Source organism: Genypterus blacodes, unplaced genomic scaffold (assembly GCF_046128005.1).
Source record: "Genypterus blacodes isolate CSIRO-AG114 ecotype Tasmania unplaced genomic scaffold, CSIRO-AGI_Gbla_v1 ptg000054l_1, whole genome shotgun sequence".
In the NCBI taxonomy this organism is placed as follows: domain Eukaryota; kingdom Metazoa; phylum Chordata; class Actinopteri; order Ophidiiformes; family Ophidiidae; genus Genypterus; species Genypterus blacodes.
Genome location: NW_027466866.1, coordinates 1,632,261 through 1,645,184, shown reverse-complemented (window position 1 = coordinate 1,645,184; position 12,924 = coordinate 1,632,261). Strand labels below are relative to the sequence as shown.

General features: G+C 40.6%; 2 protein-coding genes and 1 pseudogene across 6 annotated transcripts; all 3 read right to left on the bottom strand.

Moving 5' to 3' along the window:
* Nucleotides 1-3,121: 3,121 nt before the first annotated feature.
* On the bottom strand, nt 3,122-4,947 carry LOC143001583 (hydroxylysine kinase-like; annotated as a pseudogene).
* A 1,230-nt stretch (nt 4,948-6,177) lies between these two features.
* On the bottom strand, nt 6,178-9,467 carry LOC143001650 (hydroxylysine kinase-like). Of its 2 annotated transcripts, XM_076151364.1 has the most exons (5): nt 8,985-9,467; nt 8,275-8,583; nt 7,742-7,884; nt 7,081-7,261; nt 6,178-6,906 (listed from the first exon to the last, which is right to left on the bottom strand). In XM_076151364.1, exons 2-5 carry the CDS (start codon nt 8,576-8,578, stop codon nt 6,464-6,466), a joined length of 1,071 nt encoding a protein of 356 aa, XP_076007479.1. In that variant the 5' UTR covers nt 8,579-8,583; nt 8,985-9,467; the 3' UTR covers nt 6,178-6,463. The 2 variants fall into 2 exon arrangements, with proteins under 2 accessions (XP_076007479.1, XP_076007478.1); XM_076151363.1 differs by having other exon boundaries at nt 8,275-9,467.
* Nucleotides 9,468-9,623: 156 nt separating this feature from the next.
* Nucleotides 9,624-12,612, bottom strand: LOC143001651 (hydroxylysine kinase-like). 4 transcript variants are annotated; one of them, XM_076151366.1, is made up of 5 exons: nt 12,536-12,612; nt 11,624-11,932; nt 11,047-11,189; nt 10,642-10,822; nt 9,624-10,450 (listed from the first exon to the last, which is right to left on the bottom strand). In XM_076151366.1, the coding sequence occupies exons 2-5, from the start codon at nt 11,925-11,927 to the stop codon at nt 10,008-10,010; spliced, it is 1,071 nt and encodes a 356-aa protein (XP_076007481.1). In that variant the 5' UTR covers nt 11,928-11,932; nt 12,536-12,612; the 3' UTR covers nt 9,624-10,007. The 4 variants fall into 4 exon arrangements, with proteins under 4 accessions (XP_076007481.1, XP_076007483.1, XP_076007480.1 ...); XM_076151368.1 differs by having other exon boundaries at nt 11,624-11,927; nt 12,536-12,608; XM_076151365.1 differs by lacking the exon at nt 12,536-12,612 and having other exon boundaries at nt 11,624-11,971.
* Between the last annotated feature and the right edge of the window lie 312 nt (nt 12,613-12,924).

The following is a 12,924-nucleotide window of genomic DNA, read 5'->3' as shown; positions in this document are numbered from 1 at the left end:
AAGGGATGTTTCACTCTTTGAATACTGAACATTTCCAATCCATCAAAGTTTATTGCACAGGAGCAACTCATCACTTTGTTCTCATCATAAAGTATTTGCTGTTTTCATCCAATGGCTGCTTGTGCATCTCAAAATCAAGTCCCTGAGAAACATGTCCATTACATTCAGCATTCATTTGTTAATTCAAGGCACCTCCCTGTTAATGAGTATGTTTGTGTTGTGTTTAAAAGCTGTCCTGTTGAGGTAATTGATAACATGTAGCCGCTTTCTCTGGAAATCAACCCATACACACACACACACACACACATACACACAAAGAGAGAGAAAGACAAAGAGTGAGCTCGTCCTTTGCCTCAAACTTGTGTTTATTGCGTCTGTCCAATCGATGGCTTTGAGAGGCAGCTGTGCGTCCCTCCTGCTCAGAACAGCTCAGCCGTCATGGCAAATGTCAAGCCATCCACTAAAAAGCTACATGTGATAATGTAGGAGAGTTTTAATAGACTTGTGCTGAAAACCTTGACTGTTTTTCCCCATTGGTTTTGTGTCTGATGAGGAAAAAGTTCATAAGCCAGCTTCTGCCCACAGATGTTTCAGCAGCCTGCTTGAAACCAAGTGATAAGAGCTGGGAAGCCTGTAACTACTACAACAGCTTACTAATTGAGGTCTCTGTGCGCTCCTTTGCTTTGCTCCCAGTTGTGAAGATCGTCCCCATTGTTTCTGGGTGATTTAAGTGACTGAATGCTTTTGCAAATATGCCTCAATTAAAAATGTGTGATTCCTTAATGGGGACTTTAGTCTCAAAGTAGTTTTCCTAAATACAAGTGAACTGAGCTAAAGAGTTTTTTCTGTCCTGAGAGGATAAAATAATTAATACTATTCAGTGTTCTGGGTTAAATAGCTCTTTAGTAGCTGTATGGGACATCAGATAATTACGTAATGGTCACACATTTTCGGTGTAAAACCTGGAAGTATAGATCTTTGCCAAACTGTCATTTGTCTGTTAACATAATAGATGAGAAACATCTTTGTTATCTGAAAGAGATCCATTAAGCTGGCATCAAACGTTGAAGTCTTGGCCACTATAGACTTGCCAGTGTGTAAAGCTAACAAGCATTACATGAGAGTCTGTCGAGGATCCATGAAGTGAATTAGACCGAACAGGTCCGTTTGGCAGCAGCAAAGGCCTGGCAAGCTGGGCAGGAGCAGTGTGTCGTCTGAACCCATACTAAAGATGGAGTCCAGGGGTTGTTTTGAACAAACAAAAGCCTGAAACCAAACAACAACCGATTGAATCACAGCACGTTTATTTGTTATGCATGAGAGGAATAATGAGCATTTTATGCATGGACAGGATTGTACATCACCAAAAAGATCTCTGTTATTAATACATTTTTCCTGTCAAGTTAGGTTGTATTTGTAATGTTGGGGAAGTCTGAAATCATTGTTATTGCTTGTTTTCATGATGAGATGTTGGCATACAGCATTTGTTTGCAAGCACAGACTTTTCATTACAAATGAACAGCAAACATTTTGCAGGCAGGTCTGCTAGAACCCCAAAAAGTTGGACCATGGTTGCTTCCTGGTCCTGTTTGAGGAGAAAAGGCTGGAATTCTGGTTTGTGGTGATCCTCCATCTGTAACATTAGATCTGTGACACTAAACTAAGCCGGCAGAGGGTCAATGCTAATGCATATAATCCTAAATGCTGTGATGTACAAACAGGAACACAACAAGTCACACATCCAAAATGCACATTGTGACTTTTTCTGCATGGCTGAATGTACACATTGTGAGCAGTAGAGGGCAGATGGTGCCTTCTTGGTTTGTGTGTGTGTGTGTGTGTGTGTGTGTGTGTGTGTGTGTGTGTGTGTGTGTGTGTGTGTGTGTGTGTGTGTGAATTAAAATTAATTAAAGTCTGAAGTTGCTCGTCTTCTTACTATGATGACGAGACTTAGATCTCGCCGACTTAGATCTGCTCAGATTTCAGCAGATCTAAGTCTATACCTCTCCACCCTATTGAGGCTTTCAGCCTAATACGTTCTCTCTTAACTCTTATATGTGAGATGATGTCTCCATCTGGTGTTCAAATCCTTCTCTTTTCATCACCACAGCCAGCAAAAGATTTGCCCTCAGTAAATATAGTTCCAGTTTGGGATGTATTCACTGAGGTAGAGATTTAGCCTGCCTGAATTAACTGAAAAGTCTATTCAAGCTGGTGACAAAAACAATAAGACGTTTTGATTGACAAACACCCTTAACAAGACCTTTAGTTTTTAGTTTTGTCAAGTATTTTTCTGCAGAGGCAGAGATGAGACTTCTGATGAAGGAAGAGAAAGAAATACAGAGAGCAGCAATAGCCAGAAGACACAAAACTTATAGAAAAACGTTCCAGGTAAGTAAAAGACAGAAAATGGCATAAAGAAAAATTGTAGGAGGTACTGTGATTATGTGATACTTGTCTAAAAGACGTTTGCTTGGTTTGTTCGTTTCTAGTTTGTCAAGTTTTACTAAGCAATGTATGTATGCAATGAAACTTAACAGGTTTTTAAACTAGAATTCCCATGATGAGTAAGATTTCATCAGTGGAATCTGACGCATTGAAGCATTTACCTTGAGCAACAAAACACAAAACCTGTTTGACAGTAATGGTTTATTCACACACACCATATTACTGTGTTCACTGACAGTGTTCACTTCAGACAAAGTGCAATCAATGGTACTCATGAGGCAAAACTCAGTCATTAGTTAAGTAAACCTGATTGGGGTAAAGGAAAGATATGTTGTGCTAAGGTAAAACGCTTCCTAAAGATATCGCAGTTATTGTATTAACTTGTAACAATCTGTTATGTAATGTATGTGTGCGTCAACAAGACATCTAAGACTAGTGCGGGTTGATCTGCAGATCACCCTTTGAGGTCGAGACCAATCATGTGTGTAATATGGTTGTGGTTTTATTCTTGAATTGAATGATTATATTTTTCCCTGTTGATGTCTTTTATATAAAGATTATTTATAATCATCAAACATCAACTCCATTCATTTTTTTATTTGTTTTTGCAATTTGTTTTTATTGAAGCAAACTTTGTCATGACATGACATTGCAAGTACAGTTGTAGGATATTTTGGAGATAATTTTTTATATAGAAAGCGGTGAAAGAGGAGGGAGAGAGAAAGAGAGAAGGAAGGAAGGTTGTATTATCACTACTATTGTTGTTAAACTTTATACATAGACCCTGAGGTAGAGTACAAGTAGACTGAAAGTGCAATGATGTCATAGGGTTTTCATTTTTGCAATTCATTTATTTAATTGCATAGTTCCAGGTAACTTGTAACACAATGCTCACCACGGTATTGAGCAGTACTCAAAAACATAAAGACTGGACAACTTCTGATTGGCCACCTGGTGGATTGGCTGATGGTGGGTGTGGTTCTGGCTAGAATGTGTTATGATTCTAGGTAAATCATTACACACCGCTCACTTTCTGTCACAGTATTGATCAGAACTCTGAAACCACACCCTCTCTACCTGCGTGTGTCCCAGCTCCCACAGGTGACGGAGTATGTAGAAGCCTCTCTTGGATGTTATCATCAGATACTCTTCATTTTCTGGCTGCAGTAAGACACTGTACCGTGCATAAACAAATGACTGGCAGAAGCGTGAGAGCACCAGCAGATAAAGGGCGTGTCTCTCTGCCTTGTTCAGCGGAAGGACACTCTCCCTGCCTGCTAGGACAGGTCCACCCACCTCTATGGGCTTAGGGTGTTCAATCATCAGGTACATGATAGTGATAGCTAAATCATAGATACAGTGCCCACTGCTCATGCCCCCAAAGTCAAGGATGCCAGAAATTTTTTAGCCATCATTCTCATCAGGTTGGACAAGCACATTGAGGTCGTTGAGGTCCCCATGATTAATGCCTAAGAAAAAGGGATTTACATGTATTAATAGAAACCAGACCATTGTGGAATAATAACAAACATGCTCAACTTAGCCTTTGCTGCCCTTTGCTGGTGGACAACAGTTCTGAATGCTTTTTTGCCCTCAAGTAACAGTATGTAGGAGAACTTGTAGTGTGGAAACATCACACTCACTCTTGCGAAAACTAGCGCGTGCAGGGACCACAGAGGTTTTGTACCCTTGAATGACAGACTTCACAACCTCCTGGATAGGGTCTCCATTCATTACATAGATGTACTCTTCTAGCATGGGAACATTCAACAAACTCCACTTGAATTCATCTCTCTGCAGCACGCTGAGTTCAGGGTGTTCCAACTGGACTAAACAATGTTGTTAGGAAAAAAGAAAAAGAAGATGATTTAAGTCAACACCATATGAACCACCATAAGAACAGATTCTTCAATGATGAAACAGGCAATTAAATGCAAAAACAAAGGTAACTGCTGTGATCATTTTCATCCATACATTTCAATGTCTAGAAATGTATCTTTGTATTAATTTTCTATTTAGAAAATCTCCTAAATGCCCTTTTGAAAATGTTATTGTATAATTCCAATGTATTCATCCTCTCCTCCCAGGTGTCCTGCTGTTTGCTTTGGTTTCTGTTCTCTTGCAGTTCATCATCACTAAATAACTCTTTGTATATTCCTATGTAGATACACTAGTTATTTAGTTCATTTGACTTGCATATTATTGATATTCTGTAGACTATTCTAAGGGCAGCAAAATTAATTTGCTGAATTTATGATATATTCATAAAACTGCAAATGTTCCTCTGTGATTTGACTCTTTTACCTCTTGAAGGACTTTGACTATCTTGGCTGCTGTCTTGCCAGTTTCATAGAGTAACTGTGGGGAGTAAGGGACCTTGGAAATGGTGATTCCAGGTAAATAAGTCAACAGCCGCACCAGGTACTTCTGACAGCCAAACCCACAGTCTGCAAACAGTAGACATTATTCACATGAGAGACATGTTCTTTGCCTGCACATCCTCCTCTTATTTACCTATTTATGTAAAGCCTGCGTGCGTGCGTGCGTGCGTGCCTGCCTGCCTGCCTGCCTGCCTGCCTGCGTGCGTGCGTGCTTGCGTGCGTATAAATATATATATATCACAGCATCTTGCATGATCCTTTCAGTTAGATCAGCCACAGTGACATTGTGAGCAGCTGCTACGACACAACAAGCTGCAAACCTCTTTCCAGTAACACAGGAAATCCTGCCTTACACATACTCTCTCTCTCTCTTTCTTTAGCCCAAAATTGTCACATGACACTAGTCTGGGCGAATGTTGAATTTTAGCATTCCGCAAATTTTACACTCAGCAATCATGCATTCCTAACAAGAATACAAACTGTATATCCTGAGGCAGGGAACAACTCAGACATTTCTCTCTCTCTCTGTTCTTCAGCAGCTGGGTGGGGATTTTCCTGCACATCTGGCAACCAGTCGGGAAACAGTTACTGAATTAAAATGCATAGATCCGTTTCCGTCTACACTCCTGTTTTCATGGTTAGCTTGGTGTCTAATTGCCAATCCTGCAGTAGGAAATAAATATTGCGCTCCTCTCTGTTTCTTTGTTTACATTTGGACAAGCGGAACACAGTAATAAGCTCCGTTAGTTGATAAATAAGTGTCCCGAATCCGTGAATGTCCACGCATCGCTGTTGGGAAAATGTTTGGCTGTAATAAACGGCACTGACATTTGAATCGCTGTCCTACCTGCAGACGAACAACGTAGTAAAATCACTGCTGAAGTCCAGCAGAAAGTTCACGTCCAGGCTCAAGTTGCCAGAACGCAACTTCCGGTGTCCGATGTTTTTATTTTTTCAAAATAAATGTAGATTTCGCTTCTCTGTTTCATCATTATTGAGAGGTCAAATCTTGTGTTTAAAGAAATGACGTGCAACTAAGAGTTAATAGTGCGTGGGAACGGGAAACACAAGTCCTGGCCACGGCATAAATAAATAGCGTGGCTTATATGGTTGTGGGTTTATCTTTCAGTATTTTGTGTAAATCTAAAATTAATATGTAAGATCAAATACATTACGTAATTTAAGATGAATACATATGGGACAAGTGTGAGCGGTCACTGTTAGACCCATCGGTTGTAGATTATTCTTTTTAAATCCACATTCTTAATTAAAGATTAAAAACAGGTCAATTTTTGAGAGCTGATGAACTAAAAATGCCTTAGTTCTCCATTCTCAACCTTCTTTATTCTTCACCAGGTATTTTGAATTGCAGGACAAATTCAATATTGCACAAAATGTTGCTGATCCTTTTCTTTTTTTGTTTTCTACTGTCATTAATTCTTGCTTGTTGATGTAAATTCTATCATTAATCCCTCAAATTAGTAAACTAATACCATGATACAAATGTTTTTTTCCTGTTTATGTCTCATATGAATTTACTGACTTGATTTGTTATATTTAGAACATCCTCTGAATTCATTTTAGAATACTTTATTGAAGGTCTCCAGGTAATGAAAATCATAACACACCAATCATCACTTCCTGTCACAGTATTGAGCAGCACTGTGAAACCACACCCTCTCTACCTGCGTCTGTCCCAGCTCCCACAGGTGACGGAGTATGTGGAAGCCTCTCTTGGATGTTATCATCAGATACTCTTCATTTTCTGGATGCAGTAAGACACTGTACCGTGTATAAACCAATGCCTGGCAGAAGCGTGAGAGCACCAGCAGATAAAGGGCGTGTCTCTCTGCCTCTTTGAGAGGGAGGACACTCTCCCAGCCTGCTAGGACAGGTCCACCCACCTCTATGGGTTTAGGGTGTTCAATCATCAGGTGCATGACAGTGATAGCTAAATCATAGATGCAGTGTCCACTGCTCATGTCCCCAAAGTCAAGGATGCCAGAAATTTTGTAGCCATCATTCTCATCAGGTTGGACAAGCACATTGAGGTCATTGAGGTCCCCATGATTAATGCCTAAGAAAAAGGGATTTACATGTATTAATAGAAACCAGACCATTGTGGAATAATAACAAACATGCTCAACTTAGCCTTTGCTGCCCTTTGCTGGTGGACAACAGTTCTGAATGCTTTTGTGCCCTCAAGTAACAGTATGTAGGAGAACTTGTAGTGTGGAAACATCACACTCACTCTTGCGAAAACTAGCGCGTGCAGGGACCACAGAGGTTTTGTACCCTTGAATGACAGACTTCACAACCTCCTGGATAGGGTCTCCATTCATTACATAGATGTACTCTTCTAGCATGGGAACATTCAACAAACTCCACTTGAATTCATCTCTCTGCAGCACGCTGAGTTCAGGGTGTTCCAACTGGACTAAACAATGTTGTTAGGAAAAAAGAAAAAGAAGATGATTTAAGTCAACACCATATGAACCACCATAAGAACAGATTCTTCAATGATGAAACAGGCAATTAAATGCAAAAACAAAGGTAACTGCTGTGATCATTTTCATCCATACATTTCAATGTCTAGAAATGTATCTTTGTATTAATTTTCTATATAGAAAATCTCCTAAATGTCCTTTTAAAAATGTTATTGTATAATTCCAATGTATTCATCCTCTCCTCCCAGGTGTCCTGCTGTTTGCTTTGGATTCTGTTCTCTTGCAGTTCATCATCACTAAATAACTCTTTGTATATTCCTATGTAGATACACTAGTTATTTAGTTCATTTGACTTGCATATTATTGATATTCTGTAGACTATTCTAAGGGCAGCAAAATTAATTTGCTGAATTTATGATATATTCAAAAAACTGCAAATGTTCCTCTGTGATTTGACTCTTTTACCTCTTGAAGGACTTTGATCATCTTGGCTGCTGTCTTGCCAGTTTCATAGAGTAACTGTGGGGAGTAAGGGACCTTGGAAATGGTGATTCCAGGTAAATAAGTCAACAGCCGCACCAGGTACTTCTGACAGCCAAACCCACATTCTGCAAACAGTAGAGACATTATTCACATGAGAGACATGTTCTTTGCCTGCACATCCTCCTCTTATTTACCTATTTATGTAAAGCCTGTGCGTGCGTGCGTGCGTGCGTGCGTGCGTGCGTGCGTGCGTGCGTGCGTGCGTGCGTGCGTGCGTGCGTGCGTGCGTGCGTGCGTGGGACACATTATGTGGTTAGTTTCTTGGCCAAGTAGGCTGTTCTCGCTGTGTGTGTATGAGGGGTAATAATTCTGCATCAATAAAGCAATCCACTGGCTTAAAAAAAAGAAAAGCCACTGGTTTCTTTCAACTTTATTAATGTTAAAATTAGCCATTTAACTGAATCAAGTCTTTTCACCCCTCAAACCTTAACATGACTGTTTAATCAGGCTCCTACCAATGTCTTCAAGGCTCAGGAGTTGTCCTGTGGTGGTGGGCAGGACTGTTTGGACAGGAAACCCATGCTGGTGAAGGATGGTGATGGCGTGAGTCTGCACCTGAATCAGAGCAGGATTCTTACTGTCTTCTGTATTCATGATCTTCAGGATGTAGTCACCACCCTCAGTGACTGTTAAGTGGAAGTTCTGGTCATAGTAGCTGGGCAAATCGCGAATTACTGACGGAGTCAGCTTGTAGAGCCTCATGACCATCTCAGACACCTGAGAGTGGCTGAGATCGGGTTTGGCACTTGTCTTATTCATCTGTGCTGCAGGAAAAGCACATAACATCAGAAAACAAAGAAACAACACTGCACAAGGCATTTAGGGTCAAATATTTCAAATTTAAATTAATTAAAATTTAAGAATTATCTCATATCAGTAGTGTCACATTGACCCTTAAATGTACACATACAAACCATTACTAATAAATGAATGTTTATGACAAGGCAAGTAGACTAGCAACTGAATGAATGCAAAATGAAATGGTGTCGTTACATCAACGTATGAAGTGACATGGAATTTAAGGCAGGTAAAAATGTTATATTAGTAAGCGTGAATGATGGAAAAGAATTAAAAATACCTGAATGCGGTTCTGACATAATCAAACCGTCAGAATTTCTTATTAATCAGAGCTGAGTGACACCAACTCATTAGTTAATCTCAAAACCTGTATTGTTGAAGCGATGTGGTCCTTAAAGCCGGATCACGGAACAGCTGGTGGTCTCTCTCTCGCTCTCTCTCTCTCTTGAAAACTAAAACTGAGAAAGAACATGAACCGAGAACAGAAATCCTTAGCTCAGAGGAATGTCTTGGCTGTTTCTTTTGCTTTCACCCCAGGGTAAGTGAGAGAAACTGGTTTTTGGTGCCTGACTATTTAAGTCCTTTGTAAATGTTTGTTATTTAAATTTTGACAGTTAGGAAACGCTGCATGATCAAAACTTGCATATCTACATATCACCATTCACCTATTTAAATATTAAAACAATCAAATGAAGGAAATAAATTGACATGAATGCAGACACAATAAATAAAAGCAGTTTTACTATAAACAATTACTTTGACTTTTATATCTCTAAAGTAATGATATATTCCACGTTAACCCACATTTGCTAGAAACTTCAGAGTTGGATTCATTTTCAAACTTAAGATGTTAGAGAGGAAAAGAGCCATTGAAGATTTGCATATTGGTAGAGAGGTTTGGAAGATGTGTGTGTGTAGCCCAAAATAGAAGGGAGAACAAATGACATGACTGTTCTTAGTCTTCTTGAAATAATTTGGCCCATATCATCAGCTCTTCCCAAAAATATTTTGGAATCCTGATTTTCTTTATTCTTGATTAGGAAAATGTCTGCAAAAGGTGTAAGGTGCAGAAGAAATACATATGCTAGAATCACTCCTGGATTGGTCTGTCTAGACTCTAGAGTCTAGACAACAATCATTTGCCACATGTAGGAAATGAATAGGGCCTCTTAACTGCTGCAATTCCCGACCCACACAAACAGAAAGGTGGCAGACTGACTGAATAATGTACATCAAACTGAGCAACACTCATCAAACTCACAACAGAGTAGCCACAGCAAAGCAATGAGAGAGAGCCACAACAGGAAGCGCCAAATGTCCATTAAGACTTGGACGGCTTCTGATTGGCCGTCCATTGTTTTATGATTCGACGTAACTCATAACATATTGCTCACTTCCTGACACAGTATTGATCCGCACTCTGAAACCACACCCTCTCTACCTGCGTCTGTCCCAGCTCCCACAGGTGACGGAGTATGTGGAAGCCTCTCTTGGATGTTATCATCAGATACTCTTCATTTTCTGGATGCAGTAAGACACTGTACCGTGCATAAACCAATGATTGGCAGAAGCGTGAGAGCACCAGCAGATAAAGGGCGTGTCTCTCTGCCTCGTTCAGCGGAAGGACACTCTCCCAGCCTGCTAGGACAGGTCCACCCACTTCTATGGGTTTAGGGTGTTCAATCATCAGGTACATGATAGTGATAGCTAAATCATAGACACAGTGCCCACTGCTCATGTCCCCAAAGTCAAGGATGCCAGAAATTTTGAAGCCATCATTCTCATCAGGTTGGACAAGCACATTGAGGTCGTTGAGGTCCCCATGATTAATACCTAAGAAAAAAAGGGATTCACATGTATTAATAGAAACCAGACCATTGTGGAATAAGAGCATACATGCTCAGTCTAGCCTTTGCTGCCCATTCCTGGTGGACAACAGTACTGAATGCTTTTGTGCCTGGAAGTATCAAAACTCAACATGAAGGTATGGAGGAAGAATAGTAGTGTAGAAACATCACACTCACTCTTGCGGAAACTGGTGCGTGCAGGGACCACAGAGGTTTTGTACCCTTGAATGACAGACTTCACAACCTCCTGGATAGGGTCTCCATCCATTACGTAGATGTACTCTTCTAGCATGGGAACATTCAACAAACTCCACTTGAATTCATCTCTCTGCAGCAGGCTGAGTTCAGGGTGTTCCATCTGGTCCAAACAATGTTGTTAGGAAGGAGAAGGAAGGAAGGAAACAGAAAATGGAGAAAAGAAGGGAAAAGAAGATGATAAGTCAACAACATATAAACAAAGAACATATTCTTAAATGATGAAAACAGGCCATTAAAAGTAAAAAGCATTCAATTCAATTCGTCTACAAATGTATCTTAATTTTAAGTATTGTAAAATGTCGCTCTGTGATTTGACTCTTTTACCTCTTGAAGGACTTTGACCATCTTGGCTGCTGTCTTGCCAGTTTCATAAAGTAACTGTGGTGAGTAAGGGACCTTGGAAATGGTGATTCCAGGTAAATAAGTCAACAGCCGCACCAGGTACTTCTGACAGCCAAACCCACAGTCTGCAAACAGTAGAGACATTATTACATTAGAGACATGTCTTTGCCTGCACATCCTCCTCTTATATACCTGTATATGTAAAGCCTGTGTGCGTGCGTGCGTGCGTGCGTGCGTGCGTGCGTGCGTGCGTGCGTGCGTGCGTGCGTGCGTGCGTGCGTGCGTGCGTGAGGCTACTTCTTGCTTTCGTGTTATCTGCATTCCAACACAACCTGGAACTGATAAGCAGCAATAAATCAAAGGATAATTACCCCACATCACATGTCATGTGGTAAGTTTTCCACACCTTCTGGCCTTGACCCAAGAGGCTGTTGTCACTCTTTGTGTTGGAGGGAAAACTGCCTTCAAAGTCATCGTGCATCAGTCAAGTATGTGCTGGCCTACTTGATCAGTTTCCTTTAACTTTATGCAAATAAGCAATGTTTGATCAGGTTCCTACCAATGTCTTCAAGGCTCATGAGTTGTCCTGTGGTGGTGGGCAGGACTGTTTGGGCAGGAAGTCCATGCTGGTGAAGGATGGTCATGGTGTGTGTCTGCACCTGAATCAGAGCAGGATTCTTACTGTCTTCTGTATTCATGATCTTCAGGATGTAGTCACCACCCTCAGTGACTGTTAAGTGGAAGTTCTGGTCATCATAGCTGGGCAAATTGCGAATTACTGACGGAGTCAGCTTGTAGAGCCTCATGACCATCTCAGACACCTGAGAGTGGCTGAGATCGGGTTTGGCACTTGACTTATTCATCTGTGCTGCAGGAAAAGGCATTTAGGGTAAAAGAAAAAATATATATATCACAGCATCTTGCATGATCCTTACAATTACAAACCTCTCTGAGTAACACAGGAAATCCTGCCTTACACATACTCTCTCTCTCTCTTTCTTTAGCCCAAAATTGTCACATGACACTAGTCTGGGCGAATGTTGAATTTTAGCATTCAGCAAATTTTACACTCAGCAATCATGCATTCCTAACAAGAATACAAACTGTATATCCTGAGGCAGGGAACAACTCAGACATTTCTCTCTCTCTCTGTTCTTCAGCAGCTGGGTGGAGATTTTCCTGCACATCTGGCAACCAGTCGAGAAACAGTTACAGAATTAAAATGCATAGATCCGTTTCTGTCTACACTCCTGTTTTCATGGTTAGCTTGGTGTCTAATTGCCAATCCTGCAGTAGGAAATAAATATTGCGCTCCTCTCTGTTTCTTTGTTTACATTTGGACAAGCGGAACACAGTAATAAGCTCCGTTAGTTGATAAATAAGTGTCCCGAATCCGTGAATGTCCACGCATCGCTGTTGGGAAAATGTTTGGCTGTAATAAACGGCACTGACATTTGAATCGCTGTCCTACCTGCAGACGAACAACGTAGTAAAATCACTGCTGAAGTCCAGCAGAAAGTTCACGTCCAGGCTCAAGTTGCCAGAACGCAACTTCCGGTGTCCGATGTTTTTATTTTTTCAAAATAAATGTAGATTTCGCTTCTCTGTTTCATCATTATTGAGAGGTCAAATCTTGTGTTTAAAGAAATGACGTGCAACTAAGAGTTAATAGTGCGTGGGAACGGGAAACACAAGTCCTGGCCACGGCATAAATAAATAGCGTGGCTTATATGGTTGTGGGTTTATCTTTCAGTATTTTGTGTAAATCTAAAATTAATATGTAAGATCAAATACATTACGTAATTTAAGATGAATACATATGGGACAAGTGTGAGCGGTCACTGTTAGACCCATCGGTTG